Source organism: Dromaius novaehollandiae, chromosome 1 (genome assembly GCF_036370855.1).
Source record: "Dromaius novaehollandiae isolate bDroNov1 chromosome 1, bDroNov1.hap1, whole genome shotgun sequence".
Classification (NCBI taxonomy): Eukaryota; Metazoa; Chordata; class Aves; order Casuariiformes; family Dromaiidae; genus Dromaius; species Dromaius novaehollandiae.
In genome coordinates this window covers 94,745,032-94,757,862 of record NC_088098.1, presented here as the reverse complement: position 1 = coordinate 94,757,862, position 12,831 = coordinate 94,745,032, and the positions used below count along the sequence as shown (strand labels likewise).

General features: G+C 47.1%; 1 protein-coding gene across 5 annotated transcripts in view; it reads left to right on the top strand.

Moving 5' to 3' along the window:
• COL8A1 (collagen type VIII alpha 1 chain) overlaps window positions 1-12,491 on the top strand; it is a 136,696-nt gene extending 124,205 nt beyond the window's left edge. For all 5 annotated transcript variants that reach the window (XM_064520894.1, XM_064520897.1, XM_064520889.1 and 2 more), the window contains 2 exons: window positions 7,234-7,549; window positions 9,409-12,491. In XM_064520894.1, coding sequence (XP_064376964.1) covers window positions 7,237-7,549; window positions 9,409-11,315 — 2,220 coding nt within the window. In that variant the 5' untranslated portion in view covers window positions 7,234-7,236 and the 3' untranslated portion in view covers window positions 11,316-12,491. The remainder of the gene's footprint in view (window positions 1-7,233; window positions 7,550-9,408) is intronic.
• The last annotated feature ends 340 nt before the right edge of the window (window positions 12,492-12,831 follow it).

Below are 12,831 nucleotides of genomic sequence, written 5' to 3'. Positions count from 1 at the left end.
ATACAGACCATTATAGATCCATTAGTAAGGCAAACTATCGGCCTGCTAAAGAAACAGGTATTAACTTCAGTGGAACTGTAGGCATGGTTAAAGGTAAAAGGATGAAGGACCTTAAATTTGCTTGGGCTAAAGTCAGGCACAGAACAACCATTTTCTCCTGAAAGCTTGACTAAGCCCTAGCACAGAGATTGCTCTCTTCCTTACCATCCTTGCATCTTTTATTGCTGAAAATAAAATTAAATCAATGCAGCTAGTCTTATTTTGTGTTCTGAAAGTGCTTAACTTACACAGGAAATTTGTGTCCGGTTGCATTTTCTTGCCTTCGTGTTTTTATGCGGATTAGCACTGAACTTTCAAAAAGAAAACCCCTGAACTAAGAGTTTAATTAATTTGATTGCAAATTTGAAAACATATGTTCAAGTGACATAAAATCTTGTTTGGCACAGAAAGATGGAAGAGTGCTTTACATTCAAATGGTAATGTTTGTATTAAACGACAACCAAAGCACTGAGCAAATACAAAGTTATTTGGCTAGTAGAAAGTTGTTGGGTTTTTCCACTCCTCTGGAAACATGAGTTCCCCCTAAATGTTCAGTCTCCTTACAGTACGGAGTGTCCTCAAATCCCTTCGGAAGGTACTCAGTGACTGACAAAGTAGCCCTCAAAGGAGCTCAGTGACACAGAGATTCAATTTTTAACCAAAATTAAGTTTTGAAATTATGTCTTTGAAAACTGAACAACTATGTGCTACTAGAAAGATCACTGTCCAAGTCTTTTACACATTACTGTACTGCTTGCAAGAATGAAAACACCACATGCTTGACTTTTCATATATAAAGACATCCTCCCTTGGAAGTCACTCCAGCTACTCATTGGTGTGAAGTGGGAATACATGAACTAGTGCCTTGATCCAATGCTCCCTCTTTATAGCTGCTCCTCTCAGCTTGTGCTAAGTTTCTTTGAAGAAAGTTAGCTGGCTCACATAATTAGTTTGCAAATGTCTACTGCTTTTTCAGCTCGCGGGACTGTAACCAAAGAAATTTGCGGTAGATGCATGTGCGTGCATGTTTGCATGTGTAACACATGGGGGGTTAAGGGAACAATATCGTACAGAACAGAAACAGTATAGGTTGTTTGTTATCAAATTGATCATCAAAGTAATACTAAGAATGAAAACAACAACAATGGTCATTACCTTGTAAAAGACTTCACAGCTTTCCAAGCATCTTTTTTTTTTGCACTCAGCATGTGCTGCCACATACCTGTCTGTGAGCTTGGGGGTAGCAAGGGAAATGCCCGCTGCGGGCTACTGTCCATCTAAAGCCACAAGCAATACTCTCAAGTAAAAATCATCATAGAGAATTTAGCTTTCTCACGCCAAACATTTTTAGTAGCCTTCTTCTGGACACAGACTCTGCAGAGTTGCTATGATTTGTTTCATGAGTTTTGCAATAGTCATTTTCCATGCAGAAACCTGAGCACTAGCAAGTCCATCCCTTCTGTGCAGTGGGAAATGAGTCCGCACAGATTTAGGTAGCTCCCATGGAAGGTACTTCAGGGTAGAGGAGTTCAAGTCACCAAGGCCTACTCACCATGCCGCATGCATCTTTGGGAAACACAGCAATTCACTGACTAAAAAAAATCAAGATGTAGTAAATGAAGCCTATAGAGTTAGTCTCAGGGTAAATTTCACTTAACTCAAAAATTGGTTAAAGAGCAATTACTTCCCTGTAAGACCTGGTTAATCAAGACCTGGCTTCCACCCTTTGCAAGGCCACCTGTGATTTCAAGCCCCATGTGGACAGACATCACTGTTTCCATACCTTCTTCACAGTTAGTTTTAAACAGCCATTATTCCTTCACACCAATTCAAGGATTATGACCACTGGTACATTTTGTTTTGTCTTCAGTTTCTCCTGACAACTGCAAATAGCTAGAGGGAGACCCTCTCTCATTTTCTCAGAAGAAAAGCTCTACCAGAGAGATGATCGAGAAACGTTTTCACTTGAGCTTCATACGTAAAAATGCATTTTTTCAGGGACCAGCAGTCTCTCTCACCCCAAGAGCAAACCACATGCATTCACAACCAACCAGCTGAGCGCTGTGGTTTAGGATGATTTTTCCTCTGCTTTCAAATTGCTTGCCCCACCCTAGGTAAAGTAAAATTTTTGCTGTCTTAATCTGAACGATCAGAGCAAAATGACATGTCACACTGCATCTGCTAGAGCAAGAGAGATACACACCATCTCTGAAGCAGTAAGTGAAGGTACAGCAACTTCTCCGCTCTCTTTCTTCAGACATTCAAAGAGTTAAGGTAAAATTTTGTTTTCTCCAAGTCTCTGGTTTCTCCAAAGGTGCATGCACACACTGATTTACCTGCCATAGACACATAGACACATACCCATTGCCTTCTGACCAAAACCCAGGAAAATCCCATTCCAAAGCTAGCTTATTGTTCTGCTCACAGATACCTTTGAAAGCTCATTGGATCATATTACATGAATGTGTTTGGAGATGATCTCTAAATTGCTGAAATTAGGGTGAAGGATGTGGGAAGTCTTATACTCTGGCTGCATATTTAACACTGATTTTTCCCCTCCTCACTCTGGTATTTTCCTTAAGCACTGTCACCACCTGAAAATGTATTTTTGCTATTTATGAGTTCTGTAGGACCCCTCCAACATTTAGGATCTATATGCTTCTTTCAAAAACCAAGAGCAAGAGTTTCAGTAGATCTTAGGCACTTAAAGATGCTGGCAGTCTTCTAGTGAGGTGTTCAAACTACAGCTACACACCTAGATATTCAGAAACAACCCGCAGGGCAGAAAAAAAAAAAACCCCTTCGACTTCCCCCTCTACATACATAAGAAATTTTTTTAGAGAAGCTGACTAGGACGAAACAAGCAATGAGCTGCAACACTGACGGCCTGGCCTGGAGATCCTCGGACAGGCTTGCCTTATATTGGCAGTGATCTTCCAGCTGGATCCACCAGAGTGAGGCAGCAAGCGGTAATGTTGTGGAGCTTCACACACTACCTGAGCACATTTCTCACCGAGCCTAATTTTGTCAGATCCCTCCTTCCTTTGGGGGCAGAGACCAGCTGTAGGGCCAAACCCGAACACTGCTACCCATCTCCCAGTGACCTGTGGCAGATCCCCAGGCCCAGGTAGCTCACGCGAGGACGCCAGCGAGGCTCCGACTTCCACAGAGACATCGGCCAAGTCACAGCTAGTCCCAGGCTGTTCAGTAAATAAGCCCACACCTTCCACTGAAGCTAGTTGCAGGCACCAGCCAGGCCAAAAACAATAGATTCGAACCAATTTGTCATTTCCAGGCCACACTGTTTTTGTTATGATGAGTCAAAAACATTAAAGGAAACACAGATGCAGTGAGATCATCTCGTTTTCTGGAACCTTCCTATCTCTCAAAAGTCTTGCCCGATTTCCCTCAAAATTTCCACATACAAAAACATCTAGTGTGCTCTATGGTCATGTCTGTTAAATTGCAGGTGGGATGCATTACGTTTGGCAGGGTAAGAGGAGTTCAGTCACTGTCATTTGGAGGTTAAGTTCACCCTGAACTGTGGACAGACTGGTGTCTCTCCATAGGCATTTTTTTCAGCTATGTTAAACAACTCCTACTTGCACACAAAACCCACATTTTATAATAAAAAAACAAAGAGAAAATAAAATCCAAAGGAATTTTACCTGTTTCGCTCTCCATTTATTCCACTGACATTATCTTTTTCAAAATAAATAAATAAATAAATGGCCACCAGAACAGCAAAGCAGCCAAGACATTAATTCGATAACCTCATTCTTCAAAATCCACCCTGTCCTTTGTATTTCTAGGTTTCGGTAACAATCCCAAATTACCCAGTGTCTTCTAATATTTTTTTTTTTATGTTTTCACCGTGTTGCTCTCTCCACACAGCCGAAGCTTTTCATTTAGAACAGATGCAGAGAAAACTGCAAATTTTGTCAGTAGCTGCGATTTTCCCTGCAAATTGAGACAAGTGTTACCCTGTCCAAGTACAGATAGTCAAAGATGTGGCCAATTACTAGTTATGGTAAGCAAGGGAGTGGAAAGGCTGACAGAAGAGAGAGCATGGATAGCCTAAAACTAAAGAAGATGCAGCTACAGTAGGATAACAAGTTATCACCCATCAGCTGAGCCACAGACCCTTTGCTCTTGCAAGCAATTGCCATCGAGTTTTAAGCAAAAACACTCCATCCTGGGGCCCTAGCTGAGCAAAACATCCTGCTCTGTGCTAAAAGACACATTAAACTCCATGGAGATGAAGCACTTAAATGCTTCGCTGAACAGGGATGAACAACTGGGCTTAGGCTTTATCTACACTTATAAATTCCTCTATATCTGGGCTCTGTTTTTCCTCACCACACGGCCGCTAGTTACATTCGATCCCTTAAAATTCCTAGAAGCCAAACTGTGGAAATTCAATCGTGTAACATATGCTCCACCTAGTGTTCATTCGCTAGTATTTCAGCTTCTTTACTGTTAGGAGAAAATTTCATCTTTTGTCTAGTTTCCTTATCGCTTTAGGGTCAGTATTGAAAAGATTAACGAATCTGCCTTCTTCTGGTTATTTTAAGAACAACAGCGATACTACAACATCTATTGGAGGAGAAAAGGTTTTGAAAGACAAAAATAGGAAAATATCAGAATAATGGTTTCCTGTACAGTTTTAATTTAGCATCCACTTACACCTTCAGTAGTGATCATACACTAATTTCTGTTGAGAGATGAAATAGACTTCATAGAGCAAAATGAAGGAGAAAGGTTTAAGAGAAGAGTGAACATTTCACCAAATGCTTTGTTAAGGCAAAATGAATTGAGAACTTGAAGCTCCAGAAGGTACAGGTGCAAGAGTAAAACAGAAGGAGAAAAATCTAAATGAAAGCTAATGGTGCCATCCAGTTAGTGATCTCAGTGATAGCAGAACAGTCAGAGAAAAGGTTTCTCTGTGAAACTCAATGGCAAAAACCTCTCAGTATTTGAGCCAAACTGTACAGCAGTTAGTGGGCAAAATGTGAGTCACAAACCCTGGGTTCAGCACCTAAAGCGCCACTGACTCACTGCATCAGCTTAGCGAGTTTTGCCACTGCTCTGTGGCCTATTTACAGCCTCTGCTACCAGGTACATGTCCCTCTCTAAAATCCCACCCTCCCAAAACATGCTGAGGTCCTTTCAGGAGAAACCCCATACACCACACGGTGACCACACGGTGTTAACAAGGGTAGTTGCTGCTCCCTCCTCCATAACAACGCTTCCTTCCCCAAACACCACCTACCGCTCCCACGTGCTCCTCTGCTCCTCCAAGGACGTGCTGCTGAAGCCTTCGCAGGAAGAGCAACACCCGCTGCCACCTTCGACCACCACAGGGGTGCCACTGCTGCCTGCAAGCGCCCCAAGGTGAATGGCAACCACCTTGGGCTTTAGGCCCTTCTGCCCCCAGGCTCTCTGTGCACCCCACTAACCCCAGCCCTGCCACAACCCCCAAGTGAGGAGGAGGAGGAGGCGGAGGCGGCGGCTGGCCTGCTGCCGCAGCATTCCCTGGGAAGGGGAACCTGGGCTGCCGCCAGCCCTACGGGCAGGCGAGTTCACGCTCAGCCACAGCAGGAGAGCGGAAGAAAGCTTCCCACAAAAGATACCCCTGAGGGCACTAGGATAAAGATGGAGGGAGCAGGAGGCTGAACATACTCTGCTTTGTCAGAGATTGACAGGCTTTTTCTTCTCCTGCATGCTACCTTCAGCTGTGCCTTGTGGGAGGATGGGATAATAAATGCATCCTCAGGGTAGCCATGTTATACCTGTGCTCAGCAGGCCCCGGCTCACCCCTCAGCAGCTGCTGGGGCCAAATCCTGGCGAGCCGTTTGGCAAAGCTCTGCCATTATGTATGTGTGGGGCCTATCACCAGGTGTACAGCTTGGATTTAAAGCATCTTTAAATGGCAGAAAGTGGGGAGGGGGAGTGAATGGCAACAGACCTGTGCGTTTTGAAAGAGTGTGACTTGGCTACCACGCCAAGTGGTGGGACGAACTGTGAGATAATCCAACTGTAGCACACACACCGTCTGCCTGCTGCCTCAGAGGCAGAGGCACAGCAGAGGCAACCTAAATGAACATCTCTCAAGAAACCCCTGGGTTAGCTGGTCCTGCGAGGAGGCAGTGATGGACCAGACCGCCCCTAGGTGGCCCTATTTTTCTGACTGAATGCTGTAACAGGATTGAAGTATAGCTTAGGAGAACTGGCAAGAAGCGTGTGACAGAGAGCCATACCTGCTCTGCAGCCACAGAGCTCAGGCCCAGATGCAACTTTGAGCTGCAGAAACTGAGCTTTCATTGCTAGGGAGAGCACAGCAGAAGTGGGGTTGAGAATTTATTTTCCGTGGGCAAAAAGCATTTAGGAGATCCCCACATGCCTCTAAACGCTCTCCCACTGTGCAGGAGCTCACTGCAGGGCTCCACGAACCGTGTGCTGCTTGTACTGACACAAGTGAGAGAGCAGCAAATCGCAACTGGGGCTGGGAGGCAGTGGGTCCTGCCTGGGGAAACCATACAGGGAACCACTGCTGCTGGCTTGCGGCAGGGCGTAAGCAACACAGGGGCGTCTTCCTGAGGTGGCAAACAGCGTACCGCAAGGGCTCTGAGAGTCGGGAGCTACCCCCTTCACCTCGGTGGGGCAGGAGTCAGAAATTTAGAAATGAGTAGGTAGGGGTCAGTGTGATTAGCTCCTCTCTACTGCCTGAACGTTGCTGCTCACGCTGCTAAGACACGCAGCTCGTGAGTGCTCATTTCCTTCCCACTCCTTCCAGCGTGCCCCAAGCAGCCCAGCCCAGCCCAGATTGCTCTTAATTTCCAGTCCCCGACACCCAATTTCTGCACCGCAGTTATTTTTACCAAGACACACAGCACAATGGAAACAAACTATGGGGATGGCAACAACAGAAGAGGAACCAGAGTTAATATAAAACTAAATATGGATAATGACCTTTGCGGTAATGGTAGTATCCAAGTAATAGTCTACAACAGAAACAGACGCAGGCCTGCCTACAGGACAGATAGCCACAAGGATGATGCATAAACCAGAGAGAGTTTGCAGAGTTTCCGGTGCAGTTTCCTGCAGAATATGAGGCTGCATTAGTCACCATGGGAAATGCGCAGTGCAAAAACCTTTTCTGCCAACTGTGTGTGGTGGTGTGTTTTTTTGCAGGTCATGGCTGTGCTGCTAGTCCCTGCGCAGCTGCTGGCGGTGGCTGTCACCATTTATTTGGAGCTGGTGAGATCCATTCAGGGCGGTGTCTATTATGGGATCAAGCAGCTGCCACCCCAGGTGCCCCAGTACCAAGCCCTCGGACAACAAGTACCTCACATGCCGCTGGGCAAAGAAGGCATCCCAATGCAGCACATGGGCAAGGAGATGCCGCACATGCAGTATGGGAAGGAGTATCCCCATCTTCCTCAGTACATGAAGGAGGTCCCACAGATGCCTCTGCTCGGCAAGGACATGGCTGCAAAGAAAGAAAAAGGTAGGCTCGGCACGGCCAGCGCCAAGCCTGCACACTCATGCACATCTCCCTGCCACACCGTTTGCCCTGGGTAAATAAGCAGCGAGGATCAGGGCTGCTGCTGGCCTGACACAGCACCGAGCCGCTCGGAGGGCTGTCCAAGTGCCTGAGGAGCAGTGGGAGGAAGGTTTTTTCAGGTGCTCCTCTGGGGCTAGGAGAAACCTCAGAAATCCTCCCACCTGCCAAATACCCTTCTGACAGGGACAAATGATGTCCCAGGCAGACAGGCCAGGGCCCTGGCTGTGGGTGCTGGCCACTGTCACTGCAGCAACCAGACACAAAATAAGACCTAAGAGCCTCAAGACTTCACCTTGGAGTTTATGGAAATACTACAGTTTTGTCCAACTCTGTGACTTACAGGTTTGCAGATAAAAACATGGAAGTGTTCTTTTGAGCTTGAAGTTAGCTTTCTGTAGGTTATGTATGGGAGTAATTGAAGCATTGTATGTACAGGGTATTACTGCACAAGTCTGCACGTACAAGTATTTTCAGTATTCAGTAAAGATGGTTTGAAAATTATTACAATCTTTAAGAAAACAACAACAAAAAATGTCCAAAATACAAAGGGCAACCAGGAACTCTCACTGTCCTAAAATCCTGGCGGGACAGTGTCTCTGTGACCTTGAGCTTGCTGGTTAACTCTTTGCCTTTTTAAGGGTTTGGAGTAACCGCAATCTCCACTGGCCTCAGCGGGAAATGGAAGAATTCAGGGCCTATTTTTGGAGGTTCTGAACAAACACGACTCGCTGTAGTCAAACCCGCCATCCTGCAAGCAAAGGAGGTTTTCAATGTGCATAACACACAAAAGGGGCAGAGAGGGGAGGTTTCTGCCTCACAAAGAACAGTTGATTCTCTCGCCCTGAAACCTCAGCTGTCTCCTTCCCCAAATTCCACATTTCTTACTTCTTCATCCATTTTAGAGCAGGGAGAACCAGACTTTCCACTTAACACAAAAATCCGCAGTTTGGAAGGCAACCAGCTAACCCCCAACACAACCACTCACAAGCAGCAGCTCCCTTACTCTGACCCAAAATGCTAAATATTCACACACACGAGTAAAAGTGTGGTTTTGGACAATCAACATATTTCATGAAATGTTTTAGAGACAGCTCTAATTAGCCACAGCTAGGCCAAAAAATGTTGGTAGCTTAGCAATGCTGGGTAGAGGTTGTAGGTTTCCACAAGCATTTTTATGTGAACTAAAACTTTGGTGAAAATGCAGTCAAACCTGCATGTAAACTTCTTGCTGATATAACCTTATTTAATCCATCAGACTAACGTAAACTCCTCCAGCAAAAGCACTTTTATGCCAGAACTCCTCATGTAACAGGAGAGCATCAAACAGCTTCTTTGTCCTTCTGAAATTTAGAAGTAGATTAGCCTATACTAATATGGGACAAAAAGCAGAATGCCCCTAAGTTCAGGGGTTTGTTTCTTCGGTGGGTTTTTTGTTTTTTGGGTTTTTTTGCATATCATCACTTACTAGAAGCTATCTTGAAATCTGGCCTGTGGAAAATGGTAGTAAAGTGCAAAGGGCTTTACACCACAGAAAATAAACAAAGAGGATGCAAAATTATTATTTTATGGAAACAAAAACCTGCATGTAAATTTGGGGTATGCAAAACAGTAAGAAGATCCTCTTAATCTGAAACATCAAGCAGTAATCTGCTGGCCAGCTCTACATTCCCAGCTACCACAAAACCAAGAGGTATCACAACAAACACATTCAATTCAAAACTGCCTTTGTGTTTCTTCAAAAGATGAGATTACAATAACCTTTTGTCTCCCTCCACCTTTTTTTCTTTTCTTTCCCAACCCAGAAATGCCTGTACTCGGTTTGAGAGGCGAGCAAGGTCCCCCTGGTGAGCCTGGACCAAGAGGGCCACCAGGGCCACCAGGATTACCAGGTCACGGAGTGCCAGGAGCCAAAGGAAAACCGGGTCCACAAGGATATCCAGGAATTGGGAAGCCAGGTTTGCCTGGCATGCCTGGGAAACCAGGAGTCATGGGGCCCCCGGGGCAGAGAGGGGAGATGGGACCAAAGGGAGAGGTTGGGCCCATGGGAATACCCGGGCCCCAAGGACCACCGGGACCTCACGGACTTCCTGGCATAGGAAAAGCAGGTGCTCCAGGACTGCCAGGACAACCGGGACCAAAGGGTGAGCCTGGGATGAAAGGGCCCCCAGGAGTCCCTGGCATCCCAGGGCCAAAAGGAGAAAAAGGCATTGGGATTCCAGGTTTACCGGGGTTAAAAGGTCCACCCGGATTACCGGGCCCTCCAGGCCCAGTAGGACTGCCGGGGGTTGGGAAGCCGGGAATGGTTGGGTTTCCAGGCCCCCAGGGACCGCTAGGTAAGCCAGGCCCCCCAGGGGAGCAGGGGCTACAGGGGCCCCCAGGGGTGCCAGGGATCCAAGGCCCCCCGGGCCTACCAGGGGTCGGTAAGCCAGGCCAGGACGGCATCCCTGGCCAACCTGGCTTCCCAGGTGGCAAAGGAGAGCAAGGTTTGCCAGGCTTACCGGGGCCCCCCGGCCTCCCCGGTGTCGGGAAACCGGGATTTCCGGGGCCTAAAGGCGAACGTGGCATGGGTGGCCTGCCCGGCCCCCTCGGGCCTAAGGGAGAGAAAGGACACGCGGGGCCACCGGGCATGGGAGGGCCTCCGGGGGAGCCGGGACAGCCAGGACTACCGGGAATCATGGGCCCCCCAGGTGCCGTCGGCTTCCCGGGCCCCAAAGGAGAAGGCGGAGCTGTGGGGCCACAAGGACCTGTTGGCCCAAAGGGTGAACCAGGCCTACAGGGGTTCCCAGGAAAGCCAGGTTTTCCCGGGGAAGTAGGGGCCCCTGGGCTTCGGGGGCTGCCAGGCCCCACAGGGCCCAAGGGCGAAGCCGGTCACAAAGGCTTGCCGGGCCTGCCCGGCGTCCCGGGGCTCATGGGGCCCAAGGGTGAGCCGGGGCTACCCGGTGCCCAGGGGCTCCAGGGGCCCTCGGGGATCCCGGGCATTGCAGGACCCAGTGGCCCCATCGGCCCCCCGGGGCTGCCGGGGCCCAAGGGCGAACCGGGCCTGCCTGGCCCCCCCGGCTTCCCCGGCGTGGGCAAACCTGGCGTGGCGGGGCTGCAGGGCCCCCCGGGGAAGCCTGGCGCACTCGGCCCCCCCGGGCAGCCCGGCCTCCAGGGGCCCCCTGGCCCCCCGGGACCCCCCGGCCCCCCCGTCGTCATCCCGCCCACACCGCCGGCTGTTGGACAGTACCTGCCTGAGGTGGGGCCCGGGGTCGATGGCGTGAAGCCCCCCTATGGCTACGCCGGCAAGAAGGGCAAGAACGGCGGCGTTGTCTACGAGATGCCTGCTTTCACCGCCGAGCTCCTCACCCCCTTCCCCCGGGTCGGTGTGCCCGTGAAATTCGACAAGCTCCTCTACAACGGCCGGCAGAACTACAACCCGCAGACGGGGATCTTCACCTGTGAGATCCCTGGGATTTACTACTTCGCCTACCACGTTCACTGTAAAGGGGCCAGCGTCTGGGTGGCCTTGTTCAAGAACAACGAGCCGCTGATGTACACCTACGACGAGTACAAGAAAGGCTTCCTGGACCAAGCTTCCGGCAGCGCCGTTGTGCAGCTCATGCACGGAGACAAAGTTTACGTTCAAATGCCATCCGAACAGGCAGCAGGACTCTATGCCGGGCAGTATGTTCACTCGTCTTTTTCAGGATATTTATTGTATCCCATGTAAAACAAAAATCAGACCAAAAAAAATTTTTTTCAAAACCTTTCTTCTCTGCTTCAATCTTTTATACCATGAGAGATGCATTTAATGACTGTTTTGGACCATCTTGTACAAAAAGAATAAATACAAAGTTTTACATTATGCACAGCTAGTTATAAAAAAAAATGGTGAGTGAACATATTTAAAGATGTGTATCAGGTTCATAAACAGTTGTTTTGTACCCAATGGGGACATATTAGCTGTACATTATATATTTCTGTGATACCGTGCTTACTTCATTTCATTCACAATAATACAGTACTAAGGTTCAAATCAGTGTATGTCACTCACTCCTGTTGTGTATTTGACTGATGCATTGATCATACTTATAAGATGAAAACAGTAACTTAAAATAGAGTAAGTCAGCCTCAAATTATATGGAAAAATTTGAGTGGCTTTTTATTTGTTATTTTTTTACAGCAGGACTGCCTGACAAGCAAAGGTTCTCTTAGCTGGAGATCTTTATTTCCCTTCCCCCCATATAAAATATTCCTGCAGTTTTCTCCTGAACAATACATGTATGACGGGAAATAAGTACTGATGGCCTAACTAATTCCCCGAGAGCCTCCTCCAGCAGTTCCTGGGCTCAGACCACTGCCATCAGCTCCAGCAGACAGGGGCCTCACCTCCAAGCGCAATAGCGCTCAGAAAGCCTCCATATGCATTTACAAAGTTGAAATAGATGAGGTAGATCAGTGACAAAATTTTCATCTAAGGGTTTCATATTCCCTTTATGCCATCTGATTACGACATTTTGGCCAACACATGGCAATACAGCAAAGTGGTATAAATTTGGTTGGATTTCTGTACTTGTTGCTAAGAACCTGCAATCTATTTGCCTTTTAAGAGGATACACATATTCTGCAACTTAGTCAAAATTAAGTCAGTTTACTCCTCAATGGGTTGCAAAGCAGCAGTAGCCGTTTGCTAACTAATTTGTTGTTTAAGATCAACCAATAACTTTATCAGCAACACTGATCATGCAAATTTACCCCAAGGACTTCATTTCATGAAAAAGCTGATTTCTGATCCGTATTTGTATGTCACCAATTTGTCTAGGAGAATATGCAGGCCTCAAACTTGTCTATACGTGGGGAAAGCTACTTTTATGCAAGAACTATCTGTTCATCAATGGTGCTAATCTCACCTCAAAAGTATTAAGATTAATTTAAAAATAACAGTGTATTTTTCTGTGTTTCCCTGTACAGTGCTGCACATCACACACTGTTATGTTAGTTGAAAAAGTTAAGTACTCATCACTTCTTCAATGTCTTAGCTAATGCTACTGCTTTTGATTCAAAATGAACTAGAATTTTTCATGCAGAACTAAAATTGGATTTAACTGGCATTACCATTATTTAAATGCAGAGTTTAATACAGTCTAACATTGACTAAGGACTCCAGTGATATAATGTGGTGCTCGATCTCAGAAATTTTATGGAACGTTGGCAGGAACAGACAGTTTACCAGACATTGGTGACTT